At 47.8% G+C, this 21,117-nt stretch overlaps 1 protein-coding gene across 2 annotated transcripts; it reads right to left on the bottom strand.

The window, feature by feature from the left end:
- Positions 1–573: 573 nt before the first annotated feature.
- LOC108533126 (neuropeptide Y receptor type 4) lies at positions 574–15,435 on the bottom strand. 2 transcript variants are annotated; one of them, XM_017877533.1, is made up of 2 exons: positions 15,375–15,435; positions 574–4,725 (listed from the first exon to the last, which is right to left on the bottom strand). In XM_017877533.1, the coding sequence occupies exon 2, from the start codon at positions 4,664–4,666 to the stop codon at positions 3,539–3,541; it is 1,128 nt and encodes a 375-aa protein (XP_017733022.1). In that variant the 5' UTR covers positions 4,667–4,725; positions 15,375–15,435; the 3' UTR covers positions 574–3,538. The 2 variants fall into 2 exon arrangements, with proteins under 2 accessions (XP_017733022.1, XP_017733021.1); XM_017877532.1 differs by lacking the exon at positions 15,375–15,435 and adding an exon at positions 7,717–7,943.
- Positions 15,436–21,117: the final 5,682 nt, after the last annotated feature.

Raw genomic sequence — 21,117 nt, 5'->3', positions numbered from 1 at the left:
GGGTTTTTAAGCAGCTCAGCCAGGAGCGTGATAAAGTTTTGACCATTCTCCGAGGGTTGCCAAGTCAGTCTTTGTGGTATGAGTTCTCTAATTCGCAGCCATGATGCTCCTCTGTAAGATGGGTTCCTCCCACAATGGGTGGCCCAAGAGGGTGCGCACCTTGGGCTGGCCTAGCAGATGGCCCCCCCAAGCACCCACTCCCCACCACCCCCGAGGAGCTAGAGTAGAGATACTGAGAGGTGCTGGCTTTCATTGGGGCAGTTTCTACACTCATAAGCAGCCATCAAAAATGATATCTAGGCCAGGTAGTGGCTCATGCCTGTAATCCCAGCACTTTGGAAGACAGAGCAGGGTGGATCACCTGAGGTCAGGAGTTCGAGACCAGCCTGGCCAATATAGTGAAACCCTGTCTCTACTAAAAATACACAAAAAAAAAAAAAAATTAGCTGGGTGTGGTGGCAGGCACCTGTAATCCCAGTTACATGGGAGGCTGAGGCAGGAGAATTGCTTGAATCCAGGAGGTGGAAGTTGCAGTGAGCCAAGATTGCGCCATTGCACTCCAGCCTGGGCAGCATGAGTGAAAGTCCGTCTCAAATAAAAAAAGAAAGAAAAGAAAAGATATCCAGCAAGATGAAAAACTATTGATGATACAGTTTTAAGTGAAATAGACCAGAATACAAAAAGCCATGTTCACTATGAACATATCTTTGCAAACTATACATATGGCAAATACTTATCAAAAGAATGAAAAAGCCTCACAAAAAATATGACTACATGCTGCCAGAGATGAGACAGATAACCAAAACCAAATGCACCTTTTCAGCAATAACAATTTTAGAGACATTCCCGGAACTAGGATGGGTGTCTACAGTTGCTTACCCAGTGACTCTAGGCTCCAAGGCAACCTGTTTCTTAGAGCAGAGCTTCTCAAACTTTAATGTGCACACAATTAACTTGGGATCTCGATAAAACATGGATTTGGATCCAATTGAGCTGGGCTGGCAGCAAGGACTCTGCATTATCTACAAGCTTCAGGTGATACTGGCGCACAGAACACACTCATTGAGGCTTCTACCCACTATCCCAATTCTTAGCACCAAGCACCTTCCCCAGATGCCTGGCCTGGCCCTCCGTCCTCAAGCATGTCTGCACCTGAAGTCATCTGTGTCCCCAGCATTTTGGCACCATCAAGACTAATAATGAGAAGCAACTTCAGGCACTTGCACAGGGTCCAGGGGGGCCTGAGGCCCCCAATTCCTTGGGAAGTTTGGACAATGACATCTTTCTGGGGTGATGTGAAGACAAAAGTGACTCCACCTTGGATGCTAATTTGCCATGTTGACTTCTGATTAGCCCCAGTCCCATGAACGCCTCCTGACTCCTACTTTATTTACTGTCCCAAGTGTAAGAATATGTACTCCTGCTTTTAGATCAAAGCAAGCTTGATGCTATTGTGCAAATTCTGGGCTATGATGCACATGGCATTCTTGCCTGCTCTGGTGCACTGCCTTTCATTGTCTTGCTGGAGCACGTACATCCATTTTCTATGGTATATAAGCCTTGGGTCTGTGAGTAACAGTGCAGAGATCTGCCTGTCTTGTGGCCACCCAAGACCACCCTTCTGCCTATAAGTTCCCTCAATAAAACACTCAATACCAACAAACTGGATTTGTCTGCCTCCTTCTTTGGTCTCTTGGCTCCTTTGGCATTTGGGGGTTGCTTTGTGCATGTGGCCTTTTCACAAAATAGATGGGTCCCGGAGCCTGGGCTTTGCTGGCAGGTGGTCACCTGGAGCAGCCAGCAGTAGATGGCACCACAGGACAAGCACAAGCTGTGTCCAAGAGAGTGGCCCAAGAAATCTGCCCAAAATCCAACACAAAAATGAACAAAGGAACTGAATGGGAGATGTGACCAAAAGAAGCGATAAGATAAACAGCTCCAGGAAGAGAGCTGCTGGCTCGAAGAGCACTTGTCTTGGGTGTCAGTTCCACGGGTTCTTGGTTAGCGTGAGAGCCCTGTGCCAGACCCCCTGTGCAGAACCGATGCTGGTTTATGATGAGGCTCTTCCAGGGCTCCAGCACATGAATACCCTGCCCTGGGAGGCTGTAGTAGGCCAGTCACTGTCCACTCTGCTGGAGGGTTGGTCTGAGCCAACAGAGCCGTGCAGAGACATCCCATCCAATGCAGCCCAGAAGCAGCCCTGACATTTCTTTCCCTGCAAGGACAGGCTGTCTGGTCCACACATAAATGAAGCCTTGGTCCTGGTTCAGCATCCAGAGAACTAGGCCATAACCCCCAAGGTAAGATATTCACACTCATTGGAGCCCTTTCTCCTTTTTCCCTGGCTGGCTGGAGGAAGGGGACCCCTGCTTTTTTCAGCCAGTGCCCCATGAAGTTAGACTCCCAGGACTCCCTGCCCCTGATCCTACTGAAGGCCACTGGGATGCCCAGGATGCCCAATACCCTGAGGAAGCTTTGAAAGATTTGTGGCACATTATCTGGGGCAAGTCAGCTCAGTGGTCAGAGCACGGAGTGAAGGAGGCTGCAGCCATGGCCTTGACTTCTGGAGGCCTCTGTAGTGGGTCAACAGTGGGGAAAGCCACAGAGTCTCAGTCCAGCTGCTGTATCAGATGAGGTCCTTGGAGGCAAGGAAGGGCAGGCAGGAGACTGTGGCTGCAGCAGCCTGAGTCCTGGCACTTCCCATACTGGACTCCTATCCAGCGCCAAACATTCAGCAGTGAGTGGCACCTTTACCATCAACCCACCATGGAAAACTTCCCTGGAGCTCTCTCCTTGGGCCACGGCCTGTCCATGGCATGTAAGACACAAGCCCCATGATGATATATGGATTTCACCTGCAGGACGCTCACCATCTCATCGAGGAGAGGAACTTGCAGGCTGATTTCCATGTAAGGTGGAAGACACAGTGATAGAGAAAAGGGATGGAGTGGGAAGTAAGTCCTGGAATTCCTGCTGCAGAGGGCTGTGAACCAAGACTACTGGATCTATTCTCTTCAGCTGGATGCACTAATGATATAACAGTAATCCCACTGCTTTGCATTCACGGAATTCTTTACTTCTGAAGCGCCTCCATACACCATCTCTCCAGAGGTGAGGAGCTGACCAAGGTCTGGAGTTCTGACTCCAAGCGCTCCTTCCCTCACCCTACAGTGACCCCATGATCTCACTGATGGAGGTGAAATCCCTGGGTTCCCAGGCCAGGCATCTGTTGCTGTGTCACCAGAATGAACCCTGACTGCTGCCAGCAGACATCTCCGGCTCTGGCATCTTTCAGCTCAAGCTGCAAGGCTTACTGTGACCTCTGGAATCTGTGCTCAGAATTCTCCCAGGAACAAACAGCTGAAGTATCAGAATGCCAGTTTTCACAATGCAAACAGATGCAAAAACGGCTCTTGCCAGCCTATCTGTGCCCCAGAAAGCCAGGAATGCTGGGGTGCCACCCCAGCTTGCAGTGTGCCCACTTAGCTAAGTGAAAGAGCCTGGCAAGGGACATGACAGGGAAAAGCCCTAGACCTGATTAAATGGGATTGGACCTGCCATTTAGCCTCAGGGACACTTTGGAGACTTCTGTGTGTACTGTGGACAGGGGTAGATGCTCCATTTCCTCCAGGGGGGTACTTTGCTGGCAAGTCAGCACCAGGGCCTTGATCTCCTTCTTGAAGTTGGTGTTGAGAAAGCCGTAGATGAATGGGTTGACACAGGTGGAGGCCATGGCAAGCAAGTGGCACACCAAGAAGATGAGGTTCCCATGGCAGATGGGGATGGCCTCATGGTGCCAGTCCTCCAGGCTGTTGAACACATGCAGAGGCAGCCAGAGCACAGCGAAGGCCACCACCATCGCCACCAGCACCACATTGACCTGCTTCATCTGCCCAGCTCGCAAGCTGTAGGTGCCCTTGTGGAACATACGCCCCTGCCTCTGCAGGCGCCGGTAGATACGTGCATAACAGACCAGGATGAAGCCCAGTGGGAGGCAGTACTGGAAGAGGAGGAGGAAGGTGGTATAGATGGTGCGGTGGTGAGCCAGTGGCCAGGACTCAGTACAGACCACCTTATCCGCCAGGAACTCCAGAGCCTTGGAGTGGTTCTTGTGAAAGACATTCTCCAGGATGCTATTGGCCAGGAAGGGCAGGGAGAGGACACAGGCAATTACCCAGATGAGCACAATCCCCAGGTAAGCCTGAGAGATGCTGGGCTTCCAGCCTGTTGGGTTGATGATGAGCTGATGCCTCTCCAGGGCCACAAGGACGAGCGAGAGGATGGAGACCGTCACCGACACGCACTGGATGAAGGCCGACACCTTGCAGAGGGTCTCTCCGAAGATCCAGTAATCCATGATGGTATAGATGGCGGTCAGCGGCTGGCAGAGGAGGCACATGAGGAAGTCAGAGAAGGCCAGGTTGGTGATAAGCAGGTTGGTCACGTTGGTTTTCTCCTTCTGCCTCACAGTCACACACATCAGGCAGAGGTTACCCAGGACCCCCACAACAGTCTCAATGCTGTAGGAAGTGACGATGAAGACCATCATGTCCACAGAATCCTGGCAATGGTCAGAGAAGTTGTATGGGATGCCCAGGGGCTTGCTTCTGTTTTCACCCTGTGGGGATTTTGGCAGCTGCAAGGCCAGGAGGTGAGAGGTGTTCATGGTGGATGTGAAAAGATTCCAGGACACTCGAACTAAGTGATACACTTCAGGGATGATGCCTGCAAGGCAAACAGACAAACAATACTCAGGGATCAAGCCCAGGGTAGAATCCAGGGAGGAGCAGGGCTGGGTACAAAGGCTCTCAGCTGCTTCCATCCCAAGGCTGGTACCTGGAGGGGCTATTACCTTAGGCTCATGGTAAGACACTGGCATCCAATGATTGCTACCCTGTTAGAAGCACTTGTTGAATGCTGGCTACTGTGCTCAGCACTTTCGTCTATTAGCTAGTTTATTCCTAGTTTATCAATCCATTTCATAGATGAGGAATCTAAGACCCCGAGATGGAAAGCAACTTGCCCATAGTCACACAGTTAATCAGTAACAGGGCCCCGTTACAAACTCAGGTCGTCTAATGCCAGAACTTGTTCTACCAATTCCCTCTGGCTTCAGGATTTGAGGCTGTTCTGATGATGAAGAAGTTGGAGTGCTGTATGCAGAGTTTAGTGACAGAATTGTTCAGGGAGGATGGGTAGAATGCCCCTTGTCACATTTTATCTAAACGGAGACAGCAATAAATGCCACTCTGCACAGGATTGCTTGTGTCCTTCCACGGCACCCCATTCCCTTCAAGATAGAGCTAAAGCCTCGGGGATCCACACTCAGTGCACCCTCCTGGTCTCAGCCCCTCCCTGCCCTGCCAGCCTTGTTTTTTAAGCAATACCTGGCAAAGTTGAAGACTGCCCAGTATGAAAAGCCTGGCTCATCAGCACACCAGCTTCCTCCTACCACCCACTATGTGCACACACATACCTGGCCAAAGTCACAGGTGCCCAGTGTCCTCCCCAGAACCCACTCCATGACTGTGTTCAAGTCACCTGATGCAGTGTGCAGCTCACAAGCACACCAGACTGTTCCACATCTCTATGCCCTGGTACAGGCTGTCCCTTCCCCGAGACCTCCTCAGCACAACGGACCCCCTGCCAAGACTGGGTTGGAATTTAGACTCCAGAGCTCCCCCATGGTAGTGCCAATGATGGATGTTTTGCATGGGAAGCACCATACCACTACATACATCATTGTGACTCACCTCTCAGATTCTCTAGTCATTATTAATCCCACAGTTCTCAACCTTCAGTAAACATCAGAATCATTTTAGAAGCATGTTGAAAGTGCAGATCCCAGGGCCATTCCACCAGGAGATGTAGTTAAGTGAGTCCAGGATGGGGGCCAGGAATCTGTATTTAACAAGTAGACTATGTGATTCTGACACACATGGCCCTTCGACCCCATCTTGTAAAACACTATTTATAGCAGAAAACCCTATTTGAGATATTCTTTAAGTCTCATATAATGGCCATATGTATTTTTGAACATACATATTTTCTTCATGATCAATTGGTACGTTAAGGCAGTTTTTGCAGAGTACAAGGCCAAAATCAACCAGAGTTCAGTAAATTCTGTTTGTCGGCTGTCATCAATGTCACTCACTGTGCATTTGATCTAATTATAATGATGAGTCTCTGAGGTCTGGAGTTCAACACCTGCCTTGCCAACATGGTGAAACCCCGTCTCCACTGAAAATACTAAAATTAGCCAAGTGTGGTGGCACATGCCTGTAGTCCTAGCTACATGGGAGGCTGAAGCAGGAGAATCACTCGAACCTGGGAGGCGGAGGTTGCAGTCAGCAGAGAGTGCACCACTGTACTCCAACCTGGGCAACAGAGTAAGACTGTCTCAAAAAAAAAAAAAAAAAAAAAAAAAGATGAGTCTCATTTAGTCATTTAAAAGATCAAGCTGTGAATTCACCTGATAGTTTACAGTCTGGTTATTTAGGAACCAGATCTCGAAGGCAGGAAGATTTCTCCGGCACTATGGTCTTCCGGTAAAAAGGGCCATTTGGGGCTGAACATGACAAAATAAACTATTCTAGAGGCAAACACAAGGCCCAATATAAGATAAAGAGCAGCCCCAGCTGCATGAACCTGTGGCAGAGGCACTGCACTCAGAAGCAGCAAATGGGCCAGAACCCAAGGCTCTGGGTGACCATCAGCAGGGCTCGGCCTGGAGTGTGGAGAAACACCATTCATCCTGAACTGACCACCTACAGCAGGATCAGAGTGGAAGGACTGGGCTGGGAGGGCTCCAGAAAATGCTCACTGCTTCATTCACCCACTCAATAAGTGTGTGTCAAGCCCTGGGCTAGAAACAAAGGCTACAAATATGACTTATACAGCCATGGCCCTCCCAGAACAGAGGGGCTGACCAGCACAAATGCAGATAGAACTCACTGCCATTGCCAACACCAATATGAAAGAGAGGCCTGTGAGTTGAGAGATCAGAGAAGGAGCAGGGAGATGGGAGAAGAGGTGGCAATGGTACAGGGCTCGATGGCTGAAGAGGAGTCCACCAGCCAAAGGGACAGGGAGAGGAGGGAACTCGAGGTGCAAGGAATGGCATGTGCAAAGGCACAGAGGCAGGAAGGAGCAGAGCCTGCTGGGAAAAGTAACCAGAATAACAGGCTTCAGGGTGGCAGATGATGAAGCTGGAGTGGTGGGCCAGACCAGCAAGGCCAGGTCCATTCCAGTAAGATCACTTGGATATAGAAAATGGATTGGAGGAGAAGGCCAAGACAGGAGGAGGAGAAGCATTGAAAAGGTGGTGTTGGGCATCTGCCTGATGCTGCTGGGCTTAGGGTACACTGACCAGTGAGGACCAGGGGACTCAAATCCCTCAGGCACACCCAAGGGGGTGGCGAGTGTAGGAGGGACAGGGTGAATTATTACACAAGGTCAGTAAAATGGTGTCTCTGCATTTTGTCCCCAGGCAGCTCTCCAGATCAAAAACTAGAACCAGCTGCAAGCCCCAGCAGGGACCCCCTGCAGCCTGCCTTCCCAGTCAGTCAGAGGAAAACTAATGAATCATACACACAATGCTAATTTCCCAGTCGGGTTAGAGTAGGGAAGGCCCTTTGCTTTGTCTCCTGAAATCTCAGCAAAAGCTACTATATCCTAACACCGATAGCGCCCAGACACTTCAGATGCACCCCTTACCTCCTCGGCTCGCAGCTTACAGGGTGAGGATGGGACAGCCCATGTCTTAGGTGAGGAGACTGAGGTCCACAGTGGGGGCAGGATGCTCCCCAGATCCAGTGTGACGCTCTGCGCCCTGGGCCAAGGGCAGGCAGGGCGCCCGGCTTCCCGGAGAGTTCATATGGGGGCTTACTCGGCCCCGCCCCCGGCTGCACTCCTGCGCCCAGGAGGCATTGGGCGCGGTGCAGAGCCGCGCCTGCTTCACCTGCTCCTGCTGTGCCGATGCTGCCTGCCTGAGGAGCGGAGCGCCTGCCAGGCTCCCGCCTGCGCCCGCCCAGCCTGCCCCTTGTGCCCGCCCACGAGAGCGCTCCAGCCGCCCGCTGTCCCTGGGACCCCAGCACTCGCCCTGAGGAGCCGCATCTTGAGCCTCCAAGGCCTGCCTGGAGCTGCAGCCCTGCCTGCGTGTGTCTCTCATGCCCACCTCAACCCTGCATACAGGCAGACTGGAGCTGCGCTGTCTCTCTCTCTCTCTCTCTCTCTCTCTCTCCCTGTCTCTCTCTCTCTCTCCCCCCACCCCCCCTCCCTCTCTCCCTCCCTTTCTCTTTCTTTAGGAGTGTCTCTCTCTCTCTCTCTAGGGGTGTGTGCATCTGCCTGCCTCTCTCTCTCCCTCTCTCTCTCCCCCCCCTCAGTTTCCTCATCCATGAAATGGGTATAAAAAGAACTGCCTTTCATAAGTTCGTTCAGAAACATTACTTGCAGACCTCCTACGAACCTGGCTCTCCTGCTGGGCACCAGAGGTGGACAAGACAGGCTTCCTGTCCTTGGTTCCTTCTGGAGCTCTCAGCCCTGGGGGAGAAGACAGACAGGGTACAAGGAAAGAGGGAAATAAATTATTACAGAGAGTGAGATGCTGTGAGTAAATGAGTTCAACAGGCCAGAGAGATGGCACAGCCACGGCAAAAGCCCTGAGGCTGAGAGCATTCAGCCCCTGGAGACCAAGGGAGGGCAGTGTTGCTGAGAATGTCAGCCAGGGTGAGGGAAGGAGGTGGGCATCCAGGGTCTGAGTGAAAACTCAGGGTGGGCCCTGGAAGTGGAGTATCTTATCTCAGCCAGTCCCAAGGTTGTGGTGATGAGAATTCAATGAGAATGGTCACTTTCTCCTTTGGAGCTGAGATGCACATGATTTGGCTGTAATGGAACAGCTTTGCTTACAAGGGCTACTCCTGTTTTGAATACACTAGCTTATAATTCCCTGCCCCTCACCCCCACATGGCAAAGTCACATGTGTGCTTAGAGGACCTTCTGAGAGTAACAGTTTGCTTCAAGAGCACCTCCTAAACACTGGACATACACACCTGTCCAGTGAACCTCCTGTGGCTCCCATGGAAATGTCCCCATGAAGTCACGGCAGTGGTCCCTCTAGAATGGCAGCTGCCGTTTGTAGCTCATAGACTCTACAGACATTACCTTAGTTAATCATCACAACAGCTCTGAGAGGTGGGCATTTTTATTCCTGTTGTGCTGATGAAGCAAAGTGACACTCAGTACTTGAGCAACTTGCCCAAAGTCACTCAGCTAAGAAACAGCCAGATCCAGGATGCACACCCATCTGCCAAGCACCCAGGCCTCTGCTCACTGTCGCTGTAGACTGGCCCCTGTCATCTCTTCTTTCTGGACCGTGCTCCTTCCTGCCTTGACTACCTGGAAAGCTGCTGCTCCTCCATTGCACCCCAGCTCCTATGTCCCTGCTGCCATGACAAATTCCTGCCACCCTCCCATGCTCTGCTGCAGAGGCCGATGTAGAAGTCTAGTTGGTTGTCTGCCTGAGTACCCTTGTCTCCCCACTCCCCTATTTCTAGGTCATAGTTCTTGTCTCTGCCTCCAGATCCCAGCACAGGTCCACATGCAGCATCTGACAAAGGAAGGAAGGGAAGGGAAGGGAAGGGAAGGGGAGGGGAGGGGAGGGGAGAGGAGGGAGAGGAGGGGAGGGAAGGAAAAGGAAGGAAGACATTTAAGGAGACCTGATTGTAATGGTAGCTTCCAGACGTGTAAAATCAGAGAACACTGCTTGACCAGAAACTGCTCAACTCCAGCTGGGAACTCTATGGACACCTGTCCTCTGTGTAGGCAAGAACTCAGCCACTGTCACCTCCTTCTTGCAGGGAAGCTGTGTGGGGTCTGGATTTGCTGGTGAGTCCTTGGAGGCAAGCTTCCACATAGACACATTTGAGAACTACTGCCCAAGGCATGTGGCCTGAGCCCTAGCTCTTGTGGGTCAGAGAACAACAGAAGACCTGAAATGGTAGTAAAAGCAGCAAACAGCTCCCATACCAGGTAGAAGCACGTGAAACGGCCCTTACTCCATCCTCATGCCTAACTGGTGTGGTGTGATCATCCCATTTCACAGGCGAGAAAACTGAGCCTCGAAGAAGTAGAGTGTCTTGTCTCAGCCAACCAACTTGTAGATGGCAGGGCTGGACTTTCAATCCAAAGTCCAAGCTCTACCTTCAGGACCATAATGCCCAGGAGAGGGATAGGTAGCTCTTCCTAGCAGACATTTCAGGTTAAACCAATACTCCCAGAGCTGGCTGCCAGACCCTTTGCCTCTGCTAGGGAAAGGAGATAGCACCCCCTGGAGGCAGCAGAGCCCTGCACCAATCATAGCCAGAGCACTTGAAGCTCCTCAAGAAAGCAGTCTATAAGAAAGAACTGGGAGCTGCTGTCCTTCCCCCTTGCTGGAGTCCAGGGTCCGAATCATAGCCTGAGAGGCTCTGCCAGTCAGCCAGGCTACATTCCGCCATCTCTGGGGAAGGAGCTGGGTAGGATTTTCCTTCTGCCATAAAAGTGGCTGGCTGGTGTGACCTACTGGAGACTGGTCTTCCTAAATAGCTTAGTGATAGGTTTCCTTCCCACCCCATTAGGAATGTTCCTCATGAATCACCCGGAAGTCACACAGGCACACAAGTCCCTCAGGTGTGTGCAGCGCTCCACATGACCTCTCTGACCCTCAGTCCACTGCATGCTCAGTATTCCCCCTGGTCCTATAAGGAAGCTGAAGATCAGCTAGTCAGGGGATGGATAGACCCCAGCCACCCTCCTTAGTGTAAATTTGCTGGGATTTGGAATCGGGCCCATTCACAGTTGCTTTCACCACGTTGAGAGTCAGTGTGGCAACTAGTCACAAGCTGGGCACAGAAGCCATCTCACATTGCCCCAGATTCTCACCTGCAAAGCAGAGCTAATAACGAGGTTTGCCTTGGGAGCTGTTGTGGCAAGAAATGAGTTGAGATGAGAATGGATCTCCATACAGTGACGGGCGGGTGGGAAACGCCCTGCAGAGCTGTGGCTGCTATTAGTATTCCTGTGTCCTGCATGCCTGCCCATCTCCCTGAGCCTCTGCCCCAGAGCTAATGGGCCATCCTGACCAGTTCTAGCTGGAAACCTCTCCAAACCCACATCACGACCCATACATCTCACCTGGACAGTCCTAAGAGGCCCTGCAAGCTCAGCCATGGTGAGCACTTCCTAGACACTGGACAGACATATACAACTCTCCAGTGAAACCTCCTGTGACTCCCCTTGGAAATGTCCCCTTGGAGTCATGGCAGTGGTCCCTCTAGAATGGGTCCCTCTGAAATCAGTCTGACTCTATTCCTCTTTCAGCCCTTCTAGTGCTGCCTCCCCCAGACTCACTCTGCATGTAAACTCTTCATTTTCAGGGAGTATAGTTGAGTTTCTCAGATCCAGGCTTGTGTAGATGTTGCTTCCATGGCCTGAACTCATCAAGCTCTCCATTCTCAGAGACCCATCCCATACACACAGCTCCCTGAGAAATGTCCTTGACCATCCCTGCCCCCAACCTGTGCATTCTGAAGGGCAGCTGCAAAGCATGGCCCACACACCTATAGCTCCCAGAAGCTGTCCTACTTTTTTCATGGAAGGCTATAGCAGAGGGAAGGCACATCAGCTATCCGTGGAAATCAGTTTATTTTCTGGTTCTTATAACCGAGAACCAAATATCCTCACACATTTAGAAAATCAACAGCACAAAGGAGATAGGTCAAGATGAATAAACAAAATAATTGACTCCAAAAGAAGCTGAAATAACTTAGAGAATAGAAAATAACTTTAAGAGATTAAAAAACCTTCCTTTAATGCCTAAATTAGAGAAATTACTGAATCCATATAACAAGAGCAGATTGCCATGAAATAAGAGAGACCAAGAAAGCAAGAAAGAACCATTGAAAACTAACCACGACTACTGAAATTTGAAAACACATCATTAGAAGGGATGGGAGAACAAGCTAAGGAAATATCCCATAATGTAGAGCAAAAACACAAAAAGATGGAAAACTTCAGAGCTAAAATAAGAGACATGGATGATTAACACTAATGATCCATCATCCAATTACTAAAATTTCCAGGAAGGAAAAATCAAGACAATGAAAGGCAGCATATCAGTCACAGTCTGCACAGGACACATAATTCACCCCTAGATTGTCAAACAAAGGGACTTTAGTAAAAAGGTAACTTACAGAGGTGTGGGAAGGGTTAAAGGAAAAAAACAAGAAATGGTGAGGCGCCCAGAGACTGGCAGGAGAGAGAAGCAGTTACCACCCTACAACTAAAAGAACAAAAGGAGAAAACCACGTTACCAGAGCCAGAGGACTGTGGAGGAAGGGCCCCCAGTGGGAGCTTCTGTAGTACGGCGGCATGCCACCGCCTCTAGACAGCATCGAAGCAAGGGGAAGCAGAAAAGAATTATACCAACCTCTCTCTCCTTCCACTTCCAGTCTCCTGTCGGTCCCTCCCATTGATCAAACCCAGCTGGAGCCCTGCCAGCAAAGGAGCCATCAGCCTCCCCAGGCACAGGGAAGAGCAGAGAACCACAGTAGAGAATGCATCTGGGTGGGGTGTGAGCAAAATAGTCAACATATAGAATCACCAATAGCAAGAGTATTCCAGAGCTACAGATTAAAAGGAAGCCTGGGGAACTGCTCCACACCTCGACAGGTACTGCAAAATTTCAAAACACCAAATTATATATATATATATATATTCTAACATGTTCCACAGGTGGGAGCAGGAAGAGAAAGGTTGCCTACAAAGGACAGACAGAGACCATTCTCAATCTTGTCAACAACATAGGATGGTGGAAGACTACGAAAAGATGGAACTATATTTTTAGGACTCCTGGAAATATATTTTGAACCTAAAACTCTCATCTCAGCCATAATATCAAGTGTAAGGGTAGAGGCCGGGCGCGGTGGCTCAAGCCTGTAATCCCAGCACTTTGGGAGGCCGAGACGGGTGGATCACGAGGTCAGGAGATCGAGACCATCCTGGCTAACACAGTGAAACCCCGTCTCTACTAAAATATAAAAAACTAGCCGGGCGAGGTGGCGGGCGCCTGTAGTCCCAGCTACTCAGGAGGCTGAGGCAGGAGAATGGCGGGAACCTGGGAGGCGGAGCTTGCAGTGAGCTGAGATCCGGCCACCGCACTCCAGCCTGGGCGACAGAGCGAGACTCCGTCTCAAAAAAAATAATAAATAAATAAATAAGTCTAAGGGTAGAATAAGGATATTTCTAAACTTGCAAGCTTACATTTCCTGAATCCTTTCTGAGGAAATTCATTAAGAAAGTATATTAGTCCATTTTCACACTGCTGTAAAGAGCTACCTAAGACTGGGTAATTTATAAACAAAACAGGTTAAATTGACTCGCAGTTCCACATGGCTAGGGAGGCCTCAGAAAACTTACAACCATGGCAGAAGGGGAAGCAAGGTACAGCTTACATGGCGGCAGGAGAGAGGCTGGGGACTGCCAAACACTTTTAAACCATCAGATCTCATGGAAACTTACCATCACAAGAACAGCATGGGGTAAACTGCCCCCATAATCCAATTACCTCCCACCAGGTCCCCCCCTCAGCATGTGGAGATGACAATTAGAGCTGAGATTTGGGTGGGGATACAGAGCCAAACCATATTAGAAGGTACTCCAGCACAACTGGTACTCAAATCAAGCAAGGAGAGATGAGGTCAAAGAAATGGTTGAACTGACCCAGGAGCATGGGATTTTCTTTTCCTACCCAAATAGTAAACCGGCATTACTGTACTTCTAGGGGAATTACAGGGATCAGCGCCGTGATTAAAGACTTGAAAGATGCAGGGACAGGGATGCCTGTCACATTTCTGCCCACTTGGCTCACCTCTTTAGGTCTTTAGCCTGTGTAGGAAGTTGCTGAATTTGGGGGAATGACTGTATGTCACCATAAACTTAATCAGGCAGTAACTCCAATTTTAGTTGCTTTTCTAAATGCAACATAGAACAACTTAACCACTCCTAGCACGTAGTATGTAGCTATTGACGCAGCCTGTGCTTTCTCCTTATCTATATCAGTAAGAATCAGCAGTTTGCTTTCACCTGGCAAGGATAGAAGTACAAAGTCAGTGTCTCCTCCCAGATCATATTCATTCTCCAGCTTTCTGTTATAGTGTGGTCTACAGAGACCTTAATCTTCTGAACATCCCACAGATCCACAGGTGATATGCTAGTGCACTACACTGGTAGCACATGTTGACTGAACTGATGAGCAGGTAAAATAAACCAGACACCTTCAAAAGATGCATGCAGCACATGGGCATGGGTGGGACAGTAGCCATCATAGCCCGGGCAGTCTAAGCTGAGCACACTGGATGTGTACCAGATGGCACTCATCTGGAGTGGGGGAGCCTGGCATGGCACGTCAGAGTCAGAATAGGATAAAGAGTGGCCATGCAGGGAGGCAGGGGCACGGTGGCCTAGCATAGGGTGTTAGAGTCCAAGTACTGTCAAGTGAAAGCCCACACGGCAGAAGGGGACAACCAAGTGTGGATGCCAGAGCCATGCAGAATGAGTGGAGGGGTGGAGTTCTGCTGTGGAAGATTGGGTACATGCAGGGGGACCAACTGAGCAAAGCTGGCAGCCAGTTTTCTCACTCATGGAGAAGGCAGTCATGAATATGGAAGGAGAGAAACCCAGAATGAGCCCTGTGGTTTTGATTAGAATTGAAAGTATTGATGTGAGCTCATGGTTTTCTATATAGAGAGATGAATATTGATGTAATAGTGTGTGTGCATATATATCCTTGCTCTGTCCACTTAGAGAGTCTGGGAGCAGTGATACCCCAATGGCAATGAACACACCTAGCACCCATATATTGACTTCTAAATGCCATTCTCCATTAAAAGAATCCAAGGCTCCTTCGGAAAATGACTGATTCTAGGGTGGGGGCTGGGAAAGCCCAAGATAAACCCGAAAGATCTTGGGAGCTAGAAAGTAATGAAGTACTCTAAGAATGATGGGTGCAGGCCAGAAAAGCCCAGAATCTGGCTTGAAGGGGACCTTGATGGCCAAATCTTGGACCATGTGAGCATCTAAGTAAAGAATAATGATGATGGATAATAACCCACTGAATAAAATAAAAATCTGAATCCATTTCAATATAACTAAATGATGGAGTAAAGTGAAAGTTTGATGAGAAATGGAATATTTTCATGGTTTCAGTGTGCCTTGTCACAAAATACTTGTTTATTACAAAGAGAGGAGTCACCTTACAGTGGAGAAGCTGGCAGTCACCTCTGTAATCAAATGATCATAGTAAACACCATCACTAATCGTAGAGTGAAATTACTTACCACATGACAGGATGCAAGGAGAATGCAGCACAGCTTCTGTGATCTTCCTGCTGAAGGTGCGTGCAAGTGAATCCAACCCTGAAGAAGCATCAGACTCGCCCCAGGTGAGGGACGTGCTACAGAATAACTGGCCTGTCATCGGGACACATAAGGCCATGGAAGTCAAGGAAAGAAGAGAGAACCATTCCAGATTGAAGGAGACCACAGACAGGATAATGAAACCTGTGTATCTTGGGACAGCTGATGAAACTTCAGAGGAGCCTGCAGATAAGGCAGTAGCAAGGTGTTCATGCATATTGCCGGGATCATGCTCTCAAATGGGGCAGAAAAATTAATGTTCTTTATTCTCACTTTAACTTTTCTATACATTTAAGATGATTTAAATTATATTTTAAAGGTGTCAAAATTTTCTTCCTCTTTATAGAATGAAACAGAAATAAAATTGAAAGTGGTAACCTCTGGAAATAGAACTGGGGAAAGAAGGAAAGAATATTAACAGGAGTTATCTTACCCATAGGATTTTAGGTCATTTTTTGCTTTGTTTCCTTTTCTAAATCTCTCTCTATTAAAAAAGAGTGAGTGATTACAACTTTATAAAGGAAAGAATCCATAAAATGTATGTAATTAAATCCCATAGTACAAAGGGCAAAGAAGCTTGGCAACAACCATTCCAGCCTCAGTTTCGTTATCTGTAAAATGGAGCAAAGATGGGTTCAGGCTCATTGCAAACTGGTGAGGATTCAAATAATTAAGGGATAGGGATAGAATATCAAAGTCTTTTCAAAGCCACGTAGAAGGGAGGTGTGAGGGAGGGTTCCTAGGACTTCAGAGTCGGAAGCCGATAAGGGCCTGGTCTTCCAAGAAGCCTTCTAAGTAGAGATTCTGACCAGCAGGGCTGCTGAAGTGGGCACACCTGCTGTAGAAGGTGTCTCCTTGGGCCTGAGGGATCACCTGTTCTTTGTTTGCCTTTGCTTCTCTGCTGAGGCCATAAAGAGGCTGGGCTGTAAAATAACCTACTCTGAACCCAGGAAAGAGATAAGAGATGTCAGCTGGGCAGCCAACACCTTCCCTGCCTCCCACCCCAAACAGCTGACCCTGCCCTGCCCACCCCCACCTCTTCATCTCTCCAGGGTAAAGCTGGACTTTCCTACTGCCTCCTCCCTGCCCCTTCTCACCAATGTTGCCACCCTTGTTCTCCACTCTATTTCAAGGAAGTTGCCATCTGCCACTAAAGCTTTATCCCATGGTCCAATCCATGACCTTGAATCTGACCAGCTCAGAACAGCATTTTCCCTCTTGATAGAGAATTTCACATTATTTCCCTAAAGGTACATTATTTCCCTAAAGACAAAGGCACATTATTTCCCTAAAGGCCTATATTCCCTGTCTTCTGTGAACCAGTGAAATTATCAACCCACAGTGGGTCAGCTGCCCTTCTGTGGAGCACATCAGAGGAAAAATACCAACGCAGCCCTGCCTGCACACTTTGTATTGACTCTCCCAATCCTTCTCCCTGCCTTCTGGAACTACAGAGGTTCGTTCAGTCTACTGTCTTTCAACTAATATTTTAAAACAGTTCAGTAGACTGACTGTTACATGGACAATAGACTCAGTGTTACATAGACACTGGATGTACAGTTTCACTTCCAAAGACACGTTATAAAAAAAGGGCACAATGGGATATTAAGTAAAATATGCACCAGATTACCATATGCTTTGAACAGAGGATTCTATTCTATTCCCCATCTCAGATTGTGCTTAGCTATGTTGTCCTACCAAATTTCCCTGATATGGTGGTATATCAGTTAGCTAAAGCTGAGTAAGAAAGAGCCACAAAATCTCAGTGACATACAATTGACATGACTGCAGGTCAGCTGGGGCTAGCTGACCTAGGCTGAGCTCAGTGGGGCAGCTCTGTTTCAAGCTATGAGTCCAATTGGACTTGGCTCCTCCCTGAGATTTAAGCTTCTCCACTGGTGTTCCATCTGGGGCTCAGGCTGAAGGAGAAGTTCAAAGGAAGTGTTATGCTTGGAGATGACAGCAGTTCAAGAGGACAAGCCCAGCTATGCAAAGTCATTTTCATTCCTCCATGAGTCACATCTGCTAACATCCATTGACCAAAGCAAGCTTCATGGCTGAGCACAGCCGAGACGCAAAGAACTGTCCCCTATCTACCCTGAGGCCAAAGCAAGTCAGAGCCATGCCCAACATTAATAGAACCAGTAACTACACTCTTCCAATGAAATGGAGAGGTGGAAGAGTGAATATGTTTGAACAGTAATCTCATCTATCACAGTCAATAATACAATAATACAATTTCAGAAATATTAAGGAAACCAGTATTTGTATCTATCTCATTGAATATAATAACGAAAATTTTCCCATCTTACATTATCAAGTCCAACTCATTTTTTCCACAGATAATTTTAAATCTTCCCCCAAAAGAAGCCCCATTCCATTTTCTCATGGAAATAATAAACTCAGAATTTCCCATCCCCTAGAGTAGTTTCACTCTGAAACAGATACAGTTTCTCTACACTTCCAGACTAGGCTATATAAAGTTCTGCAAGGACACACAAATATAGACAAAAAAGAATATTGCAATATTAGTCGTGTGTGTGTATCCGTGTGTATGTGTTTGAGAGTGTGTGTGCGTGTGTACATACATCACATGAGCAAATTCCCAGATCCAAATGAGGTTATCATAGCATCTTATAATTAGAGTAACTATTCCATTACACAAAAAATCTTTCTCCCGAAAGGTACTGTTAAATCAAGTTTAGCCGGCCTGGTGCAGTAATCCCAGCACTTTGGGAGGCCAAGGTGGGTGGATTACCTGAGGCCAGGAGCTCGAGACCAGCCTGGACAATATGGTGAAACCCCATCTCTACTAAAAATACAAAAAATAGCCAGGAATGGTGGCACACACCTGTAGTCCCAGCTACTTGGGAGACTAAGGCAGGAGTATCGCTTAAACCCAGGAGATGGAGGTTGCAGTGAGCCGAGATCACACCACTGCACTCCAGCCTGGGCAACCAAGCGAGACTCCATCTCAAAAATATAAAAAAAAATAAATCAAGTTTAGCCTAAAGCTGCCTCCTTACGTACTTTAACTTCAGCCTAAAGATTTTTCTGTACATCATGAACTATAACAAGTGGAGGTGTAAACAGATTGTAGTCTACACTTGTGCTAATCACTGAGTTTTGGCCAGTCAAATGTAGCCAACTGTTCAAACCCTGTTCAAATAAGGCGAACACCGAGCTGTAACCAATCAGCTATTTCTGTACCTCACTTCCGTTTTCTGTACCTCACTTTCCTTTCTCTGTCCATAAATCTTCCTCCACCATGTGGCTGTGCTGGAGTCTTTGCGAATCATTCATTGCTTGCTCACTTAAGCTCCTTTAAATTTAATTCAGCTGAAGTTTTTCTTTCATCAGATGGTGTCAGAGCGGGATCTGAAGTAGAGTTTCTAATGCCCCCCAGGAGTGCTGAGTGACCGAAGCCAGGTACCTGCAGGACCCATTTGTATCTATTGATCTCTCAGAGCAGTTGGAGGTCATAGTGAGTTTTCTCTCCAATGTCAGAGCTCCACAGATTTGTGTTTTGAGCTCTCTGAGTTTCTTTGAGCAAATTTCTGTTCCAAACTCGGTTTGGAAGTCATGACAGAAACTGGGCTGGTTCGAGGAATGGATTTGATCCAGTAATTAACTGGCTTGGATTCAGTAAGAGGCCTCTTACATCTGACTGGGTCAGAAAGAAACTGGTAGTAAATGGTAATACTGCAGGGGGTGTAAAATTTGGCTATTGAAAATTCGCAGGGATTTTGTGTTTTGTGTTTTACCCCTTTATTTCTGTTTTTTTTTTTCCCCTTTTTTTTTGTTTTTTTTTTTTTTTTTGAGACAGAGTCTCACCTTGTTGCCCAGGTTGGAGTGCAGTGGCTCAATCTCAGTTCACTGCAACTTCTGCCCAGGTTCAAATGATTCTCCTGCCTCAACCTCCTAAGTAGCTAGGATTACAGGCGTCTGCCACCACTCCCTGCTAATTTTTTGTATTTTTAGTAGAGATGGGGTTTCGCCATGTTGGCCAGGCGGGTCTTGAACTCCTGACCTTGGGTGATCCACCCACCTCGGCCTCCCAAAGTGCTGGGATTACAAGCATGAGCCACTACACCCAGCCTTGTTTAATTTTTCTTACACATTTTGGTAGGAGAAAAATCACTGGCTAAGTTGATCAAAGGAACTTGAGAGCAAAGCCAAAATCTGAGATAAAAATTGGATCCTTAATTTCTGAAGTACTAAGTTCCTTCTGGCTAATACATGCATAAGTGTTAAGCCCCGGAAGCAGCAAAGTCTTACAGAAATGGTGAAATCTTACTAAAGATAACTTAGAGTGGAATGTTCCAAATGAATAAAACTGCACTGAAGTGCATTTGAAAATGAGGGCTCCCAAATTAGTCTCATCTAAGGATGTCTATTGATATTCAGAAGCTTCTAAAAAGATTTCAGTATTTTTATTTGAAGACTTTACAAAAGGCAAATAGAAAGCTTATGCAACTCATTGACTTAAAAAATTAAATCTGCTAACCTTTTAGCTTAGTTATGATCCCGATCCAAAGGAAATAGACCGCAGCACCAGTCGGCTGACTTTGGGTGAGTAGTAGGTTCATTTTACCTGGTAAAGGATGGGATTGGGTTAGAGGCCTTCCCCATCAGTAAAGTCCCTCTTGGTTAAACATGGATTTGGCACTAGAGGGGTAACCACTATTCTCTTTGGAGTGATCTGCCTTGCACTCCTTGCTAACACCAGTGGGTGATAGGATTAGGCGTGTACCAGGCCATAGAACGTGGGGAACTTTTTCTCCCCAAAGGGGAAAATTTGAGAGCTGATGGGACTGCTGGAAAAGATCCCTTCATGACCAACAATCAGCCGCCTGAACTTTTGATTCAGTATCCCTGCAATGGGTGGGTCTTTCTCTGGCCTCCCTGAGCTCCTCATCTTCCCCACTCTGCCACAGGCAACGCTTTTCTCCCTTTCTCTTCTTTCTGTTTCTTTTCTGTTACTCAGGGTGGCCATCTTGCCCAAATATCACATGTTGAAACTCCTTTAATCCACTTTAAATGTATTAAAGATGACAGGTACCAACTGGGGGCAAGTTTGAGCCTCACTTAAACTTCGATAGTGAGTGCTAAGCAGAGTGGTTAATGTCTATGTTTTGTCACATGTATTTTGCTCTGGCCAGAATGGAAAACGTTAATTTGGGTCCTCCATGCAGCTACTTGGGTGGCAACTTGCAAAATTGAGAGGATTTTGCCTATGGTTACAAACTTTGCTGCAGGTTCCTGAAACAAAAAACTGGATGAGGTCTCCATCTTGTTTTATGTCCTTGGGAGCTTGACCTTCTAACCATATGGCAGTACTTTCTCTTGGTTTCTGCCATTCTAGGGAAGAGGAATATGGGGGTTCATATCACAGTTAGCTCTAAAAATTATTTAGAGTAGTTAAAAGCCATTGCAAGCTCAAAATTGACTGCTCTAGACTCTTTGTGGGAAGAGGAATGGAAACTGCCCAATGTTTTAGCTCAGCAGCTAAGACTTTGCCATTTTATAATGGCAGCCTGGGTTCAATCCCAGCTTAGAGAATGAGTACATTCCGGTGGACATCTCTGTGACCTGTACCATTTGTTGATTCTCTTCCCCTCCATTAACAACTTCTGGCTTCCCTTCTTAAATTTTCCTTTCTCTG

Source organism: Rhinopithecus bieti, unplaced genomic scaffold, assembly GCF_001698545.2.
Source record: "Rhinopithecus bieti isolate Rb0 unplaced genomic scaffold, ASM169854v2 scaffold_11515, whole genome shotgun sequence".
In the NCBI taxonomy this organism is placed as follows: domain Eukaryota; kingdom Metazoa; phylum Chordata; class Mammalia; order Primates; family Cercopithecidae; genus Rhinopithecus; species Rhinopithecus bieti.
Note: the sequence above shows the minus strand (reverse complement) of the source record. Positions and strands in the feature narration are given on the sequence as shown.